At 39.5% G+C, this 14242-nt stretch overlaps 1 protein-coding gene across 1 annotated transcript in view; it reads right to left on the reverse strand.

The window, feature by feature from the left end:
* Positions 1–12214: 12214 nt before the first annotated feature.
* The window catches only part of LOC104512047 (tudor domain-containing protein 15-like), a 5980-nt gene continuing 3952 nt past the window's right edge, over positions 12215–14242 (reverse strand). Inside the window, exon 2 of the mRNA XM_010154879.1 lies at positions 12215–14236. Within this exon, the coding sequence (XP_010153181.1) occupies positions 12215–14236 (2022 nt within the window). The remainder of the gene's footprint in view (positions 14237–14242) is intronic.

Consider the following 14242-nt stretch of genomic DNA (forward strand, 5'->3'; position numbering starts at 1 on the left):
AAAAAAAAATGGGTTGCAGAAACAATATGCCTATATAGAGTATACAAAGCTATTCAGGTACTTCGCAGGTTTGTAATTTTGCACAGATTAATACACTACTTGTGTCAGTGTCTTATTCAGTTTTGATACACACCCCTCCCAGGGAGCCCAAGCAGGTGCAGAAAAACGTGGGGGAGGGTTTGAAGAGTAGTACATAATAGAAACTGAAAAACTCTACCACTATCTCCTGTCAGAAATTGAAAATTTCATAGCATGTTTGGAGAAAAGGAATGAGACACCCTCTGAGATAAAGGAAAACAAAGACATGGTAATTACAGGCAGAAGACAGTTGGTCAAAAAAAAATCTCAGATAATTCATCTAGCAGTATCATTGGAAGCGGCAAAATTTAATCACAATTTTAAAGAAACCTGTTCGTGCACTCCCATTTGCCATCATGACGGCTGAATGGTCACTTAGCAGTGTTGCAGCGGATGACAATATACCATCTGGTGGTAAAGATATTTTTGTATTACAGAATTGAAGTTGAATAATTACGGTCCAAAAAAATTCTATTCCTAGTGAAAAGAAAAAAAATTGTAGTGATTGTTTAAATGTACTATAAATACAGTGTTTTTCTTGATGAAAGCATTGCAACTTTACTGTAAGGTTAATGCAAACAATAGATAAACACATTTCCAACAACAACTTAATTTCTTTTCTCTCTAAATCTTCCTTGAAACATTCTTGTCCATGATCCAGCTCTTCATCATTAATCTTCTGGCTTGAGCATCTCTGGTCAGCTAAGCCCATCACTAGTACAACTGCTCATTGGTTTTGACAGGGACAAAAATAATAGCATGCCATAATCACCAGGACAACTTTGGGTCTAATGATCCAAGATTAAATGAATGTCTTTACTCCCTTTGGCATCAGCTATCAAATCATAACTTGTTAGAGCAGATACTGTGGATTCAAAGTGCAGGACTGTAAATTTATAGGTCATTGGTACTTTAGCCATTTTGAGAGTTTGCACCCTGGTCGAACACTTGCCAAAAAAAAAAAAAAAGATCAAATATAATGCTATAAAGGCTAGCAAATTTTTTTGTTTGATATAAAAGCTTTTCTAAAGACACTGTAGAAGAAATTGTCTCCTCTCATGGAAGTACACATTACAGTTAATGAAAGCTCAGATCATATATGCCTTATGTGTTTATAATGGGGACTAAATTAGGGATCAAAAAAAAAACCCACCTGTTGAACATTTCCTGCGTGAATAGGACAGAGAATGCTGTGAAACCGTACCATGCTGCTCTTTCCAGAACAGCAGGTGATAAAACCAAACAGCCATCAAAGATATGCAGTTACTAATGCCAACCCTTCTCCTACATCCTTTTCTTCTGGGGCTGTTCCACTTTGTGTAAAATACCTATACAGCCACTGAGGCAGAGAAAATGAAGTCTAAACAAATTTATCCGGACTTCTACAGAGTAGCTTCAAGATTATCTCCAGGCTCCTCTCTGTACCAACCTAAACTGTGGCTCAGCCCCAAGTCTGGCCTGAGATCACCCTCTAGCACAGACAAGTCTGCATGTGTTCGGTATGCTGAGCTCACCACCGGCAGCATTCCCGTGGACAGAACCACAGGAACTTTCAGCCCACCCATGGATACGTAGAGTCAAAGTTGTAAAGCCAATCACCTTAATGGAAATTTTTAACTCTAAAACCAGAAAGAAACATTAAGTATTTGTGGGAATACTTCTACCTTTGTCAAGTTGTTCCTGATCGTGTATCTAAAAAGCTATTATTTTTAGTCACTTTCAGTGTGATAAGCATCAATGCAAAGACCTATACACTCCTATTATGGAAAAAGTTCACCTTAAAAATAACAGAGAAGTATTGCAGAAAGAGAAGCACCTACTAAACATTCTCATATAAGAACGAACAAGAGTTTTCCACATGCACCACATCACAGAATAAAACAATTTAGAAGCAAAAAAATACCTCTGAGGTCATTTCCATCAGCCTTACAGGAAACATCCCAAGCTTGTTCCCTTCAGGCACTTCATCTAATCTAGTTTTAAATAAGCCACATAATGAGGCTTCTACAGCTTCCCCTGGGAACCTACTCTACAGTCTAATAGAACTCATTTTCAGGAAGTTTAAATTATTTTTAATTTCCTTCCATTACTTCTAGTTATATATATCATAATTCATACAGTAAAACTTTTTTGAAATAGCGTAAATAGTAATTCTTCTTTGTAAAAAAGTAACTCTTACCAACATTAACAAGCTTAGTAATTTCAACAAGGTTTTCTTTTTCAAATTAATTTCATTTTGTTGAAAGGTTACAAAGCAAAAACTGAGTAAAAAATTCTCTGTTTATATATATATATATTTATAGCAGGCATTATAATGTGGTAAGGTATCCTACAAATGTGACCCACGCCAAAATTAGGGTTATTAGTACTAAGGAGATATGTCAGGTGAATGTCAATTACCTTAAATTGAAAAACTCCTTGCTGAAAAAAAGATTTGGGATGCCTAAGGAGAGAGAAAAAAAAAAAAAGAGGGAAAGGGGCAAAAGTCCGCTCTAAAGCCTTACAGTGTGGTTGGAACAGTCATTAATGGCTGTGGAAAAGCCATTACACACAAAGACACATACATTTGAAGGAAATTAACTACAGAGAGGGCTTCTTGGTACTGCAGTATATTATCTGTCATCATTAAATCACATAATGATGGTGCCCTATTATTGACAGTTCTGGTAAAGGCTATTTGTTCCTGGAGAGTGGGATGGAGGTAAGTAGGCATCTGTATACTACTACATCGTGTATGTATATGTGCTGCTATAAACCAGCTAGTCTGAACATGACAAAGTCTAGTATTGAGCGCTAATCCAGTTCCCCGAATAGGACCAAGGTCTTGGTCACCACAGAGAAACTTTGTTCCCAAACTGAATCATCTAATTCTAGTTCAGGTACATCTACAATACACTGTGCATAATCCAAGAAAATAATAGTTATCAAAGAGTAACCAAGATTGGAATGGATCCCTCAAGGCTATTTGATCCAACCCCTGCTCAAAGTGAAGGGTAACCTGTGCCCACAGCAGGGCTACCTTAAAAGCCAGGGAAAGTTATCTCCAGACTTGTTCAATCAAGACTTGCAATCTCCCAAGGAATGGAAAATACACAGCCTTTCCAGGCAAACTGTGCCCATGCTTAGCTAGTCTCCCTGTGCATATTTTTTTTGTTTTCCTCTTGTATGACTGGAATGTCCCTTGCTGCAACTTGTGTCCCTTGTTTTTCAATCTTCCACTGCACAACCCTGAGAAGAGGCCAGCTGCGCTTTCTCTGTATCTTCAGTTTAGGTAGCTGATGACTGATTAAATCCATCCCAGCATGTGGATAAGCCTTCTCTCCATACAGGCTCACTCATATTCAACCCACTATCCATCAGAAGCACAAACATCTGCTATTGAATATACCCCCCTTTTTCTGCAGAGCTGCCTTCTAGACAGTCAGTTCCCAGCTTGTTCTGTGTATGGGGTCGTTCCACCCCAGGTGTCCCTCCCCTGGACTTGTGTGCGCCTGGGTTGTTCAAAAGTGGTCGCTAGCTCAATCTTCCTCATCCATCCTTAAATACACAAAAGCGTCACTTCTTGGTGGAAACAAAACATCAGCAAGTAAATTTAACTTTTAAAAATACATCAAAATACTTCTGAAGAAAACTAACTGCATGAATTAGGGTGCATGGACTACATTTAATGAAATCTTACAGCAAGCATTAAGCAGAATTGTACTGTCCAGGTTCAAACTTGTTATTTGAAAGACCTTGTTCAGCAGCTGCTTTACCTGCAGGCACCTGCAATTACTAGGTGCCTCCCTGCCTGATTTCCTGATTCCCCAGACAGCGGGAACTGTGCTCCCAAGCATTCCCTGAAATACTTCAGTCTCTGCACCTCAGTGCTTATCTCCCACATACACTCCATTGGGATCCAAGCATGGGTCTTTTTCAACCTACATCCTTTTGGGGCCAAGCATCGGAAAAGCAGGTGTTCTTAGTTTCTAGCCCTTAGGGGTCCCCGATTATGATAAAGCCACTCAGAGACCACTTAGTATAAATCAAGGGGCAGTGCTTCAGCCTTTTCTTCTGAGTTGCCAGAGAAGACAGTAGCAAACACTTATTAATCAACAGCTTAATTGTTAAATCATTCACCAAGAAAATGAGATACGTTTTCAGTTTGAGAGTATCCAAAACCATACCTTCCATCACCAAGCTGTAATGGCACAAGCCAACTTCTCAATCCTTCTTCTTGGAATTGTTCTACTTTGGACAAAACTGTGAACAGGTCACAGAAGCGAGGTTTTAGAGCACATATCTTAATCCCTCTAGTTCTGTGCCCTAGCAGCTAGGCAACAAAATAATATGTTTTCTTCTTTTGCACAAGGAATCCCAAATGCCTTGCTGCACAGCTGCATGGCCTTTGGAAAGAAAGGAAAAGGCTCTTTCTTGAAATGCCATACAGTCTGTAGGTGCTTTCCCTGGATAGTGGCAAGGGGTTTAGTAGGAACACGTTCTTGGCACTCCTAATATCTGAGCAAATGATGTAAACAACACAGAGTGTATGAAAAAACAGCATTATCTTCTTATCTGGTTGTGGCTGGGGTAGAGTTGATTTTCTTCACAGCTAGCACAGAGCTATGTTTCAGATTTGTGCTAGGAACAATATTGATAGCACAGGGTTGTTTACATTATTCCCAAGCAGTGCTTACACACAGTCAAGGCCCTTTCTGCTCCTTACCCCCCAACCCACCAGCGAGTAGGCTGGGGGTGCACAAGAAGCTGGGAGGGGACACAGCTGGGACCAGCTGACCCCAGCTGCCCAAAGGGATATTCCATACCATATGGCATCACGCTCAGCATATAAAGCTGAGGGGCAAGAAGAAGGGGGAGAGGTTTGGCACGATGGTGTTTCTCTTCCCAAGTAACCGTTACTGGAGCCCTGCTTTCCTAGAGATAGCTGACCAGCTTGCCTGCTGATGGGATGTGACGAATGAATTCTTTGGTTTGCTTTGCTCATGTGCACACCTTTTGCTTTACCCATTAACTGTCTTTATCTCAATATAGGAGTTTTCTCACTTTTACTCTTCCAATTCTCACCCCCATCCTGCTGGGGGGAGGGAGTGAACAAGCAGCTGTGTGGTGTTTCGTTGCCAGCTGGGGTTAAACCACTACACTGGTGGATGTTTTACAAATGATTGGTCACTGTGTGAGTGAGCTATTCGTAGACATGCGGCTCAGAGAGAGACACTGCACAGAGAGAAGCGTCTACTTGCACTGCACATAAATAACCTAGTTCTAGCAAGGTGTAAAATTTAGGATATATTCTCATCTTCATGGTTTCCCGTGTCGAATATGTAGATTCATTTTAAATCTCACATTGAGAGGCCAGATTTTTCCCCTTACAGTCTACAGGAAGCCTTGGCATTCCCCAAAGTTTTCTGTGCCTGGGACAGGAAACACAAAGATTAGATCCAGCCTAATCCAGCCAACCAGAAACACCGAGTAGAGGCATCTGAGATGCCCCTCTGCTTTAGACAACTTCCATCCACTCATTCACAGCCCTGTAGCTACTTATAAAATTAGAAGCTTAATTTGTCACGTACTCAAATGTGCTTTATCCTTTAAAACACAAAAGGAAGATCCAGTCTATTATGAATTAGGTTGGTGCATTCAATGCAAATGAAGAAAATGCAAAGCTAAATCTCTATTTCAGACCAGAGGTGGTGGGTTTTTCTTTTTCTTTTCTTAATTTTGGTTTTAATTCCTTTCAGGTGTGGGCTTTAATTTCAGAGCTATCAGTCATTTGATCTCTCTTGCTGAAGGTGATCTGCTTTGCAGAAAAGGATCCAAGATTAATTAGGGAAAATAAAGGGTGCAAAACACGGACAATATGACTGGATTATGAAAATCCTAGTGTCTGCTCCCCGAGTTGTTTCATCAATAAGTGTTTCATATAAAAACGCATAAGAATTCCTTTGAGGAGAAATTGGAGCATAGGTTTCCCCCAGCCCAAGAAATTGTCTAGGTCCTAGGTTGGGCCCCTGTGGCTAGAGATAGAGAGACATATCAGAGCTCTTTAATGCTGCCTTTCTCCCCCCTTACAGTAAAACAGCTTCAAGGGGGTGAGTAGCAAGCTTATAGCTTGAAGGTGGGAAATGAGAGATGAAGGTTTGAACCCCTTGGAGGCAGAGGGGGAATACTGGCTTAATGCAAAAGTAAGTGAAATTCCACATTATATGGAATGTCAGATTAGAGGAGATCAATGGCTCCATGGCTTAAAAGAAAATGAACATAATTAAAGAACATACATTATGTGTTAAGTTCAAACTCCTATGAAATCAGGGTGATTAAACACTAAAGAATTAATCAGAATTAAAGTCTGTCAAATAGTGTTTTCTATCTTAATGCCTTGGTATTCCTTTAAAGTATGAAAAAAAATATTAAACCCATTTAAACCCCACTTCTACTCCATTTCTTTTTATTTGCAGCAAAATAATTTCACAGGTCTAGTTATATTTCAGGGTCACACAGTTGGATTCCTAATGTTTACTGATAAATAAAAATTACCACTGCAATCACAGTTCTAATTCCTTCATTATGCAGATCTAGACATGTAGTCCTAGAAACTTTCTTATTAGATCTGCAGGAATCAAGACAGCTGTCCCTAAAATCAGTTCAGAGTTGAATAAATATTTTTATTACTTTATTTTTGTAATGTTTGTTAATATGGAAAAAATCTATTCTTTAAGAGAAAGAAGTAAAAAAATTATATTTTCAAATATGTCTTAAAAATTAAGAAATAGAAATTTACTGGGCATTAATTGGAACGTGGTTTTGAATATCCAGTCTGCAAATACGTTATCTACAGAAATCAGGAATTTGCAACCAAACATTTTCTTACCCCAGGCCTCCCCTAAAAAAGCATCTCCAACCTTTTCCCCCACCAGCTGTGCCTATTCTAACACTTTACCTTTTCTCAGAACAAAAGCCAAGAGCATCACTGAAAGATTTAAGCAAGGGGTAACCATCATGCCACAGCAGGTGCCAGTGCAGCCATCCCACACCAGCTGCCTCCCAGAAGCTGAGCCAAGATCCATGCAGCACCCTTTAAGGGGCACTGCCACCACACACACCCCACACACCCTGGTGAGTCCAGGGAGGAGTCAAGCTACTATCACAAACTCACATCAAGTGTTTCCTGCTACCTCACACGTACCGAAGGCTAAAAAAAACATTCCCAGCTGTAAACAGAGCAGCTTTCCCAGTCTCTGCTGTTCCCAGTCTCAAATCAGCTAGTAAAGCTTTTTACAATATCAGACACAGGATTTTTTGGGAATCCCTGCTCTCCCAGGAAAGAGTATCATGAATATTCTCAAAGAATATCATGATTCTTTTGTCCTGGCAGATTGCATTGCCCTCCATTTACAGACAAGTCCTAGACTTTCTGAGGAAGAAGGTTTTTCTTCCTAATTCTCATACCTCTTTCTGGAGCAGATAGACTGTGCAGTGTCTCCATCAAACCTTGTATTTTATATCACTGTATAAATTAGAAAACATACTGACACAAGACTTTAATACCTATGGCATGGAGTGTGAGGTGAGGTGAAATTGTGAGAGATCACATTGGCCAGCAAAACATTTAAGATCGCTGACCCACACCGAACTTATTGGTAAGCGTTTCTGTAAGAGACATATAAGTAGGTGTCTTAAAAATTCACTACTTAGCTTATGCAACAGGGTATCTGCAATCCTCTGATTGAAATATTTCCTGCAGAAACCCTGTAAGCCTGTGTATTTGGTTTGAGTGGCAAAGTTTTGTTAGCTGTAGTGGGTGGGCTACAGGAGTGGCTTCTGCGAGTAGCTGCTGGAAGCCTCCCTTACGTCCGACAGAGCCAATGCCAGCCAGCTCCATGTCAGACCCACCGCTGGCCAATGCTGAGCTCAGTGATAGCACCTCTGGGATAACACAACCCACCACCCAACTCCCATCCAGTCCCCAAGCAGCGAGAGACTAAGAGCAGACGCTCCAGCCAACATACATACTAAGCATGATGTTTTATGGCATGAAATAGCCCTTCGGTCAGTTTGGATCAGCTGTCTGGGGCTGTGTCTCTACAGAAAGGTGTGAGGAGGAGCAGCTGGGAACACAGGTGCAGTATGAGAAAGTGAAAAATCCTTGGCTTAATGCAAACACTGCTTGACAACAACTAAACCCTTCGGTACATTGTCAATATTCAAAACATAACCTCATAACGCACCGATGGTTTTAGTATCAACGTTCTTCTCAACACAAATTCAAAACATAGCCTCACACTAGCTATTGTGAAGAAAATTAACTCTATCTCCTCCAAAGCCATTATACAAGGTTTTGGACACTACTAAGGTATGAAGCAGTAACAGGATAATTCAAGCGAAAAGGGACCTCTAGAGTTCACTTAGTCAACATTCTACTCAGAGCAGGGTCAGCTATGCAGTCACACCAGGTTTGTCAGAACTTTACCCTGCTGGGTGTTGAAAACTACCAAGGATGGAGACTGCACAATCTCCCTGAGAAGCCTTCTGCAATGCCTGACTGTCCTCATTCTGGAAAGGTTTTGCTTTCCAGTCTCTCTCTCTCTCATTTCAATTTATAGCCATTTGTTCCTATTACATTCCATTGTGTTTCTGACCTCCAGCCTCTCCCTCTGGATTGCAGCCTGTGGCCCCCAGTGTGTATCAGCTGGTCCTCATAACTTGATATAATTTGATGAGCAAGTACTCCATTCCTTTCTCCAGGTCATTGATAAAGATGTTTGACAGGACAGGACCCAGGACAGATCCCTGCAGTACTCCCCCTGTTAACAACCTCCAGATGGAGCATATCCCATTAACCACTACTAAGCTCTGAAGCCAACAGTTCAAACAGCTTTTTACCCACCTGGTTAGTGTCTAAGAGCTCTTCTTCACACTCTACACTCGTACTTTATTTCCTATCTTTTTATTGCAAAGTTCAAAAACCTTCACACTCTAGGTTAGCACTGAAACCTAAACTTCTGCCTGAAAGCCAAGACTTCCATGCTTCCTGGTCTATACAAACATTCAGTAACTGGTCAGTCATTTCAAAACTGAACCACCATATCTCCAGAAGAAGCTTTTCATTCTCTGCCTCTCTTCCTACATGAATTCACCTTCTCTCAGGCCCACTATTTCTGCTGGCTGAGGTCCAAACACATTTCTCTCTGGACACACTATAGGGTCACTCCTAAACCAGCCAGAAAGGAAGAGCAAAATCAGCAAGAGGTACTCTTCCTCTACAGAGTAATGCTGCATGGTAAGTTACTAAAACTCAGGCATCTTATTACACATTATACAGTCTTAAAGTTCCCTTGGGAAAACAAAACAGAAAAAAAAAATAATTACACACACACGTCCTTCCCCCCCTCCCCCAGTATCAGGTAAGCACTATGGTGCATTTTCTAACGTTCTGGCATTTTATAAATATTTAAATAATATTTTTCATATAGTTTAAATGTTCACCAATTCACATCTTTAAAAGGAAATACTGGATAACGTTTCTCAAAGTAACTGCATCCAAATGGAAAAGTTTGCAGTAACAGTATTGCTAGAGTGGGCCTACCTGCCTTCATAGAGGGTGCTAGTGAGAGTACGTCTCATCAGCACTAGGCAAAAGAAGGTTGAGCGTGTCACACATCTAGAAAGCTGTAGAAGAGAGCAAGCAGAACGCCTGTGCCACCTGTACAGCATTCAGAAGCAAACTTTGATTCAGTGCAAGTAGATATGACCCACCCCACAGGCGCTGTCTTAGAGGGCAGGGATTGTTCCTTGGCACATCCCACAAAGAACGCCTTCAGGTTTTTTCCAATGCATCCACCAACCAAAAGGTCACAGAAATATTTAGAATGACTTAGGCAGGATAAGTTACACACAGAAGGTAAGAATTTTATTATTCATTACAAAAAGACAGAGTACTGTGTATCCAGCATACACGGAACATTTTTAATTCCAAGCAAATACATGCAACCAGTTCTCTTTACCACATTCATGGACTAAAAATTAAAAAAAAAAAAAATCAAAAATCAAAGACAGTATAAACAAAATCAGAAATCTATTTAGGAAACAGATTTGGGTGCTTATCATTTCACAACCAAATGATAAGCAGTATTTTTCAATTAAATTTTACCAAATCAAAGTAGTGGTTCTGCTCAGAATTACACTTGCCCAAAAATAAGCAGGAAAACATACCTAAACTTCCAAATCCTGCATCAATGACAATTTCTTTCAACTAGGTTACAAGTATAGGCTCTCCTACATACAAGAAAAATGCTGTTACAGGTGAGGGTGGGAACAGGGGAAGTTCACACCAAAGAAAGAAGGCTGGGAATAAAATCCACAGCCAAACATCCCAGCAACTTCATCTAACAATCATAACACAACCTTATATATAATGCACTTCTGAAAAACTGTATCAACAATGGCAGAAAAATACATTCTCTATATTTACAGGTGCAGCATAATCCTGGAAAATACTTTGAATTATCTAGTTTTTAACCCTAAGTGCTTTGGGTATCAGACCTTCAGAAAAGGGATTACTATCACAAGCTAGACTCGTTATGAGCTGAAATTAAAACACACATTCTTGCAAATAAATCTAATATCTGCAATTTGCAAAACATAAAAAATAGTACACACACAGCTGTTTATTTTGTATTAATCATCTGGCACTTCTAGCCTCCCTTTTGTAACACTAGGTAAGCAGTGCACAACTACAAGTTAAAGCACAATATACTTCTCATTGGCAAAAACTAATATGCAAGTTGTGTATTAATACCACACCAACTGGACTGGCATTTAGTGTATCCAGGCCATCTTTAAAAAGAAAAGATGAACAAGCACCTGCTGTTCCAACTGAATGATAGGTAGAAGTGAGAATCGGACACCTTAGATGCATAGTCTATCACAAGGGATGTACTCAAATTTTTAAATTTAAATTCAAACAATCAGAAGGCATACAAAGAAAACCCCTCACACCCCAGGGCTCTTCATGTTTTATTTTTATCCTAATAACTGGAGGGGATTTAAAAAAAAAATCAGAGAAATATGTAACAAATTCTTATAATTTCACAATGGTTACTGAAACAATGAAGTTGTAAAGACATACACAGCATATAATCACTTTTCCATTCTCTAGAAATTTCGTCCTCCTACAAAGAATAAATAAGTAAAAGGCTCTGAATGCTTCCCTTCAATACACAGACTATGTGCATGGACAAAACTACTTCTGTTTTGACAGGAGTGAGGAGGAGGAACAAGCACACTCAAGCAGAGACAACGACCCCAACTGTCATGCAACTCATACCAAAACAACCCCGAGATAGGTCAATTGTATCTTTACTCCAAGATCTCACTGAAAACAACTTAATGGGTGTCTCTCCCATAAATGGGGATCCAAGGTTTTGGCTTACTGTTAGTAAACTCTCCTAACAAAACAAAAGATACTCACACAGGAACTTTGGAATTAGAAACAAACAACAGGCATTTTCATTCTGAGCATCCAAAACAAGAAAGAGACCACACCATAGTAAATAACACTGTAAAGAGTAGATGTATATATACTTATACATACAAACATAAAATGTAAAAGTTTTCTAACAGTAAGGTTTGCCAAAAACATGATTGTCTAAAATATATCAAGAGATCTTGAAGGGACAAAAAATATACTAAGATGAGTATCTTTCAGGTTTTTTAATGCATTGAAGAAGTACTTTACTAACTGCAGTCTACTTATTATTCAAGCAACCCTTTTCAGAGAGTCTTCACACTGTCTTTCTAGACTGTAGAACAGCAGAATCACAAGTCTGCACCAGTGCTTCTGGTAGCAGATTTGCTCCATATCAAGTCAATTTTACTTTTCTTATCATCACAATGCTGAAAAACTCAAAACTTTTCCAGAGTATTGTCCATCTTTTGCAGTTTTTCTTTTCTTTCAGCATTATGTGAACTCAGACCCTCTGTAAACGACATGCCAGCACTCACTTCAGACTTCCTTATTGGAAACTTTACCACAGATAGTCCTATGCTTTCGATTTTCACTGTGTCAGCAAAGGAAGAGTTTTAGCCATAATTGTCATCTGGTTCACAAAGGGAAGCACAGTAACTAGAATTTGGACATTCAGTCTGCAGAACTTTTTTCTGATTTAATTCTGCCAACTGGAATGAGGCAGCACCGATGTCCAGCGTGGACTGCATGGCCAGCAGCAACTAAGGCATGGGCTAGACTGTTCTCCTCATACAGAACATCCACCTCTAATTTCATTTCAGATCCATAGTGTTTAAAATTAAACACCAGGCCCGGTTTACTAAGAAGCTTCTTAAACAAAAGCTTAGCCTCATCACTCCAGTATTTCCCCCTGGCAGGAACTGTATCATGTAAAGAGCAAGAGTGTGCCAAGCGTGGTAAGACAGACAGACTTTCTGGAATAACTTTCAGTTTATGAATATCAGAGTAAGGGATACTCCTCAGAAAGCCATAATCAATAAACCTAAGAAAAACAGACTGATGTGTTACTTTACTAACTTCCACCCTGTTCCACTGTGCTTCCAGTCCAAACTGGATCAAACAGCTAGCACCAGGAACCACAAGTTCTTCTGGCAGTGTTGGCAAGTTGTCAGGAAGGTCAGAGAGCAGCAAAAACAAGTTTTTCATGCAATCAAATAAGACTTCAAACTGGATGCAGAAGTTTGAAGGATCAGTAACTGCAGTTGCAAACCCAGGATACCTTCTGCCACTCTGCATCACCATCCACGTGACTGAATTTATCTTGAATGATGTATCAAACTCCTTACCATCTGCATTACTGAATTTTTCTGGTCGAAAACCAGTCCAGTGATGACTTAAGAGCTGGTTCAAATACTCCCAAAGCAGAATTTCCCCTATTAAAATATCTACTTCCCAGATACGTGAGGATTCCAAATATCTCAAAAACAAAATCCTTACTTCACAATCCAGGAGTGCATTTACCACATGGACAAAATGGTATTTCTTCAGGTTTTTAAACCAAACCCATCTACAAAACACAGCCTGTTTCGGAATACTTTTAATCCTGTCACTGACCATCTTTGCATTATTTAAGGACACCATCTCACACTTACCATAATCCATGAAAAAAACTATCATTAACTTCTCCCTGACAAATTTCTTTATCACTTTTGATCGATACCACTTCGAGTTTCTTTCAGATCTTGTCATGCATTCCAATCCTTCTTCGATGCCATCCACTCTAAGCAAATCACGTCTTTGTGCTTCTTTTACAAGCATTACATTTAACTTACGTAACACTTGCAAATCTCTAAGTAACTGTACATGAAATTCTCCACTCCCTGAAATATTAGTTACTTTTACTCGTTCTACCTGTCCAGATTTAAGATCATGGGGAAGAACATTTAAGGGTGTTTTGGAAGTATTTTTCATCCCAACAGCCTCAGTTTTACCTTGACCACCTAAATCATTCCTAGACTTCCTATTTTGAGGATCATCATTTGTAAGCAAAATTTGTTTTGGGCGATTTTCCGGATTATGCATTGGCGTGCTTTGCCATCTTGCTGTGCCTTTTTTCTGCAGAAGGTCAATAGACACAGACTCTCTATCACAAGTTATATCTATTTCCCACTGCTCTCCATGTTGCTGTAAGAACTTGCAAATGAGTGGCTTGTTTTTTATTTCATTTAAAAAACAGTTAGTGCTTTTGCTAGTCCAGCTTTCATCAAAAGCACTTTTTACTCTGCTAAGGAAACAATGAACACTGAGCCTTGGCAAAGTTAAGAACTTTTTCTGAATCCTGCAGATTTTTGAAGGACTTACAACTGCTTCATTACCATAGTCAATGAACTGCACCTCAAAGGAGTTTCCTGATTTCACAGTTTTAATAACTGCTCTATAGTAAAAACAATCAGTGTCATACTCTGCTACAAGGAGATCCCCTACCATTAGCTCATCCAAGCAATTTTTATTATCTATATTCACCATGCTTTCATTTAATTCTTCTGCTAGTTGTATTATTAAGTTTTCATCCTCTGCAAGCTGAACATAGAAACTTGATGGACTATTCATATGAGAAATATACGCTACCACTTCAGAATTCACCTGAATATCACGTTGAGGAAGACTGGTTAATTTTGGTGTGTTTCCATGCCTCTTTTC

This window comes from Eurypyga helias, unplaced genomic scaffold (assembly GCF_000690775.1).
Source record: "Eurypyga helias isolate BGI_N326 unplaced genomic scaffold, ASM69077v1 scaffold18227, whole genome shotgun sequence".
Taxonomy (NCBI): Eukaryota; Metazoa; Chordata; class Aves; order Eurypygiformes; family Eurypygidae; genus Eurypyga; species Eurypyga helias.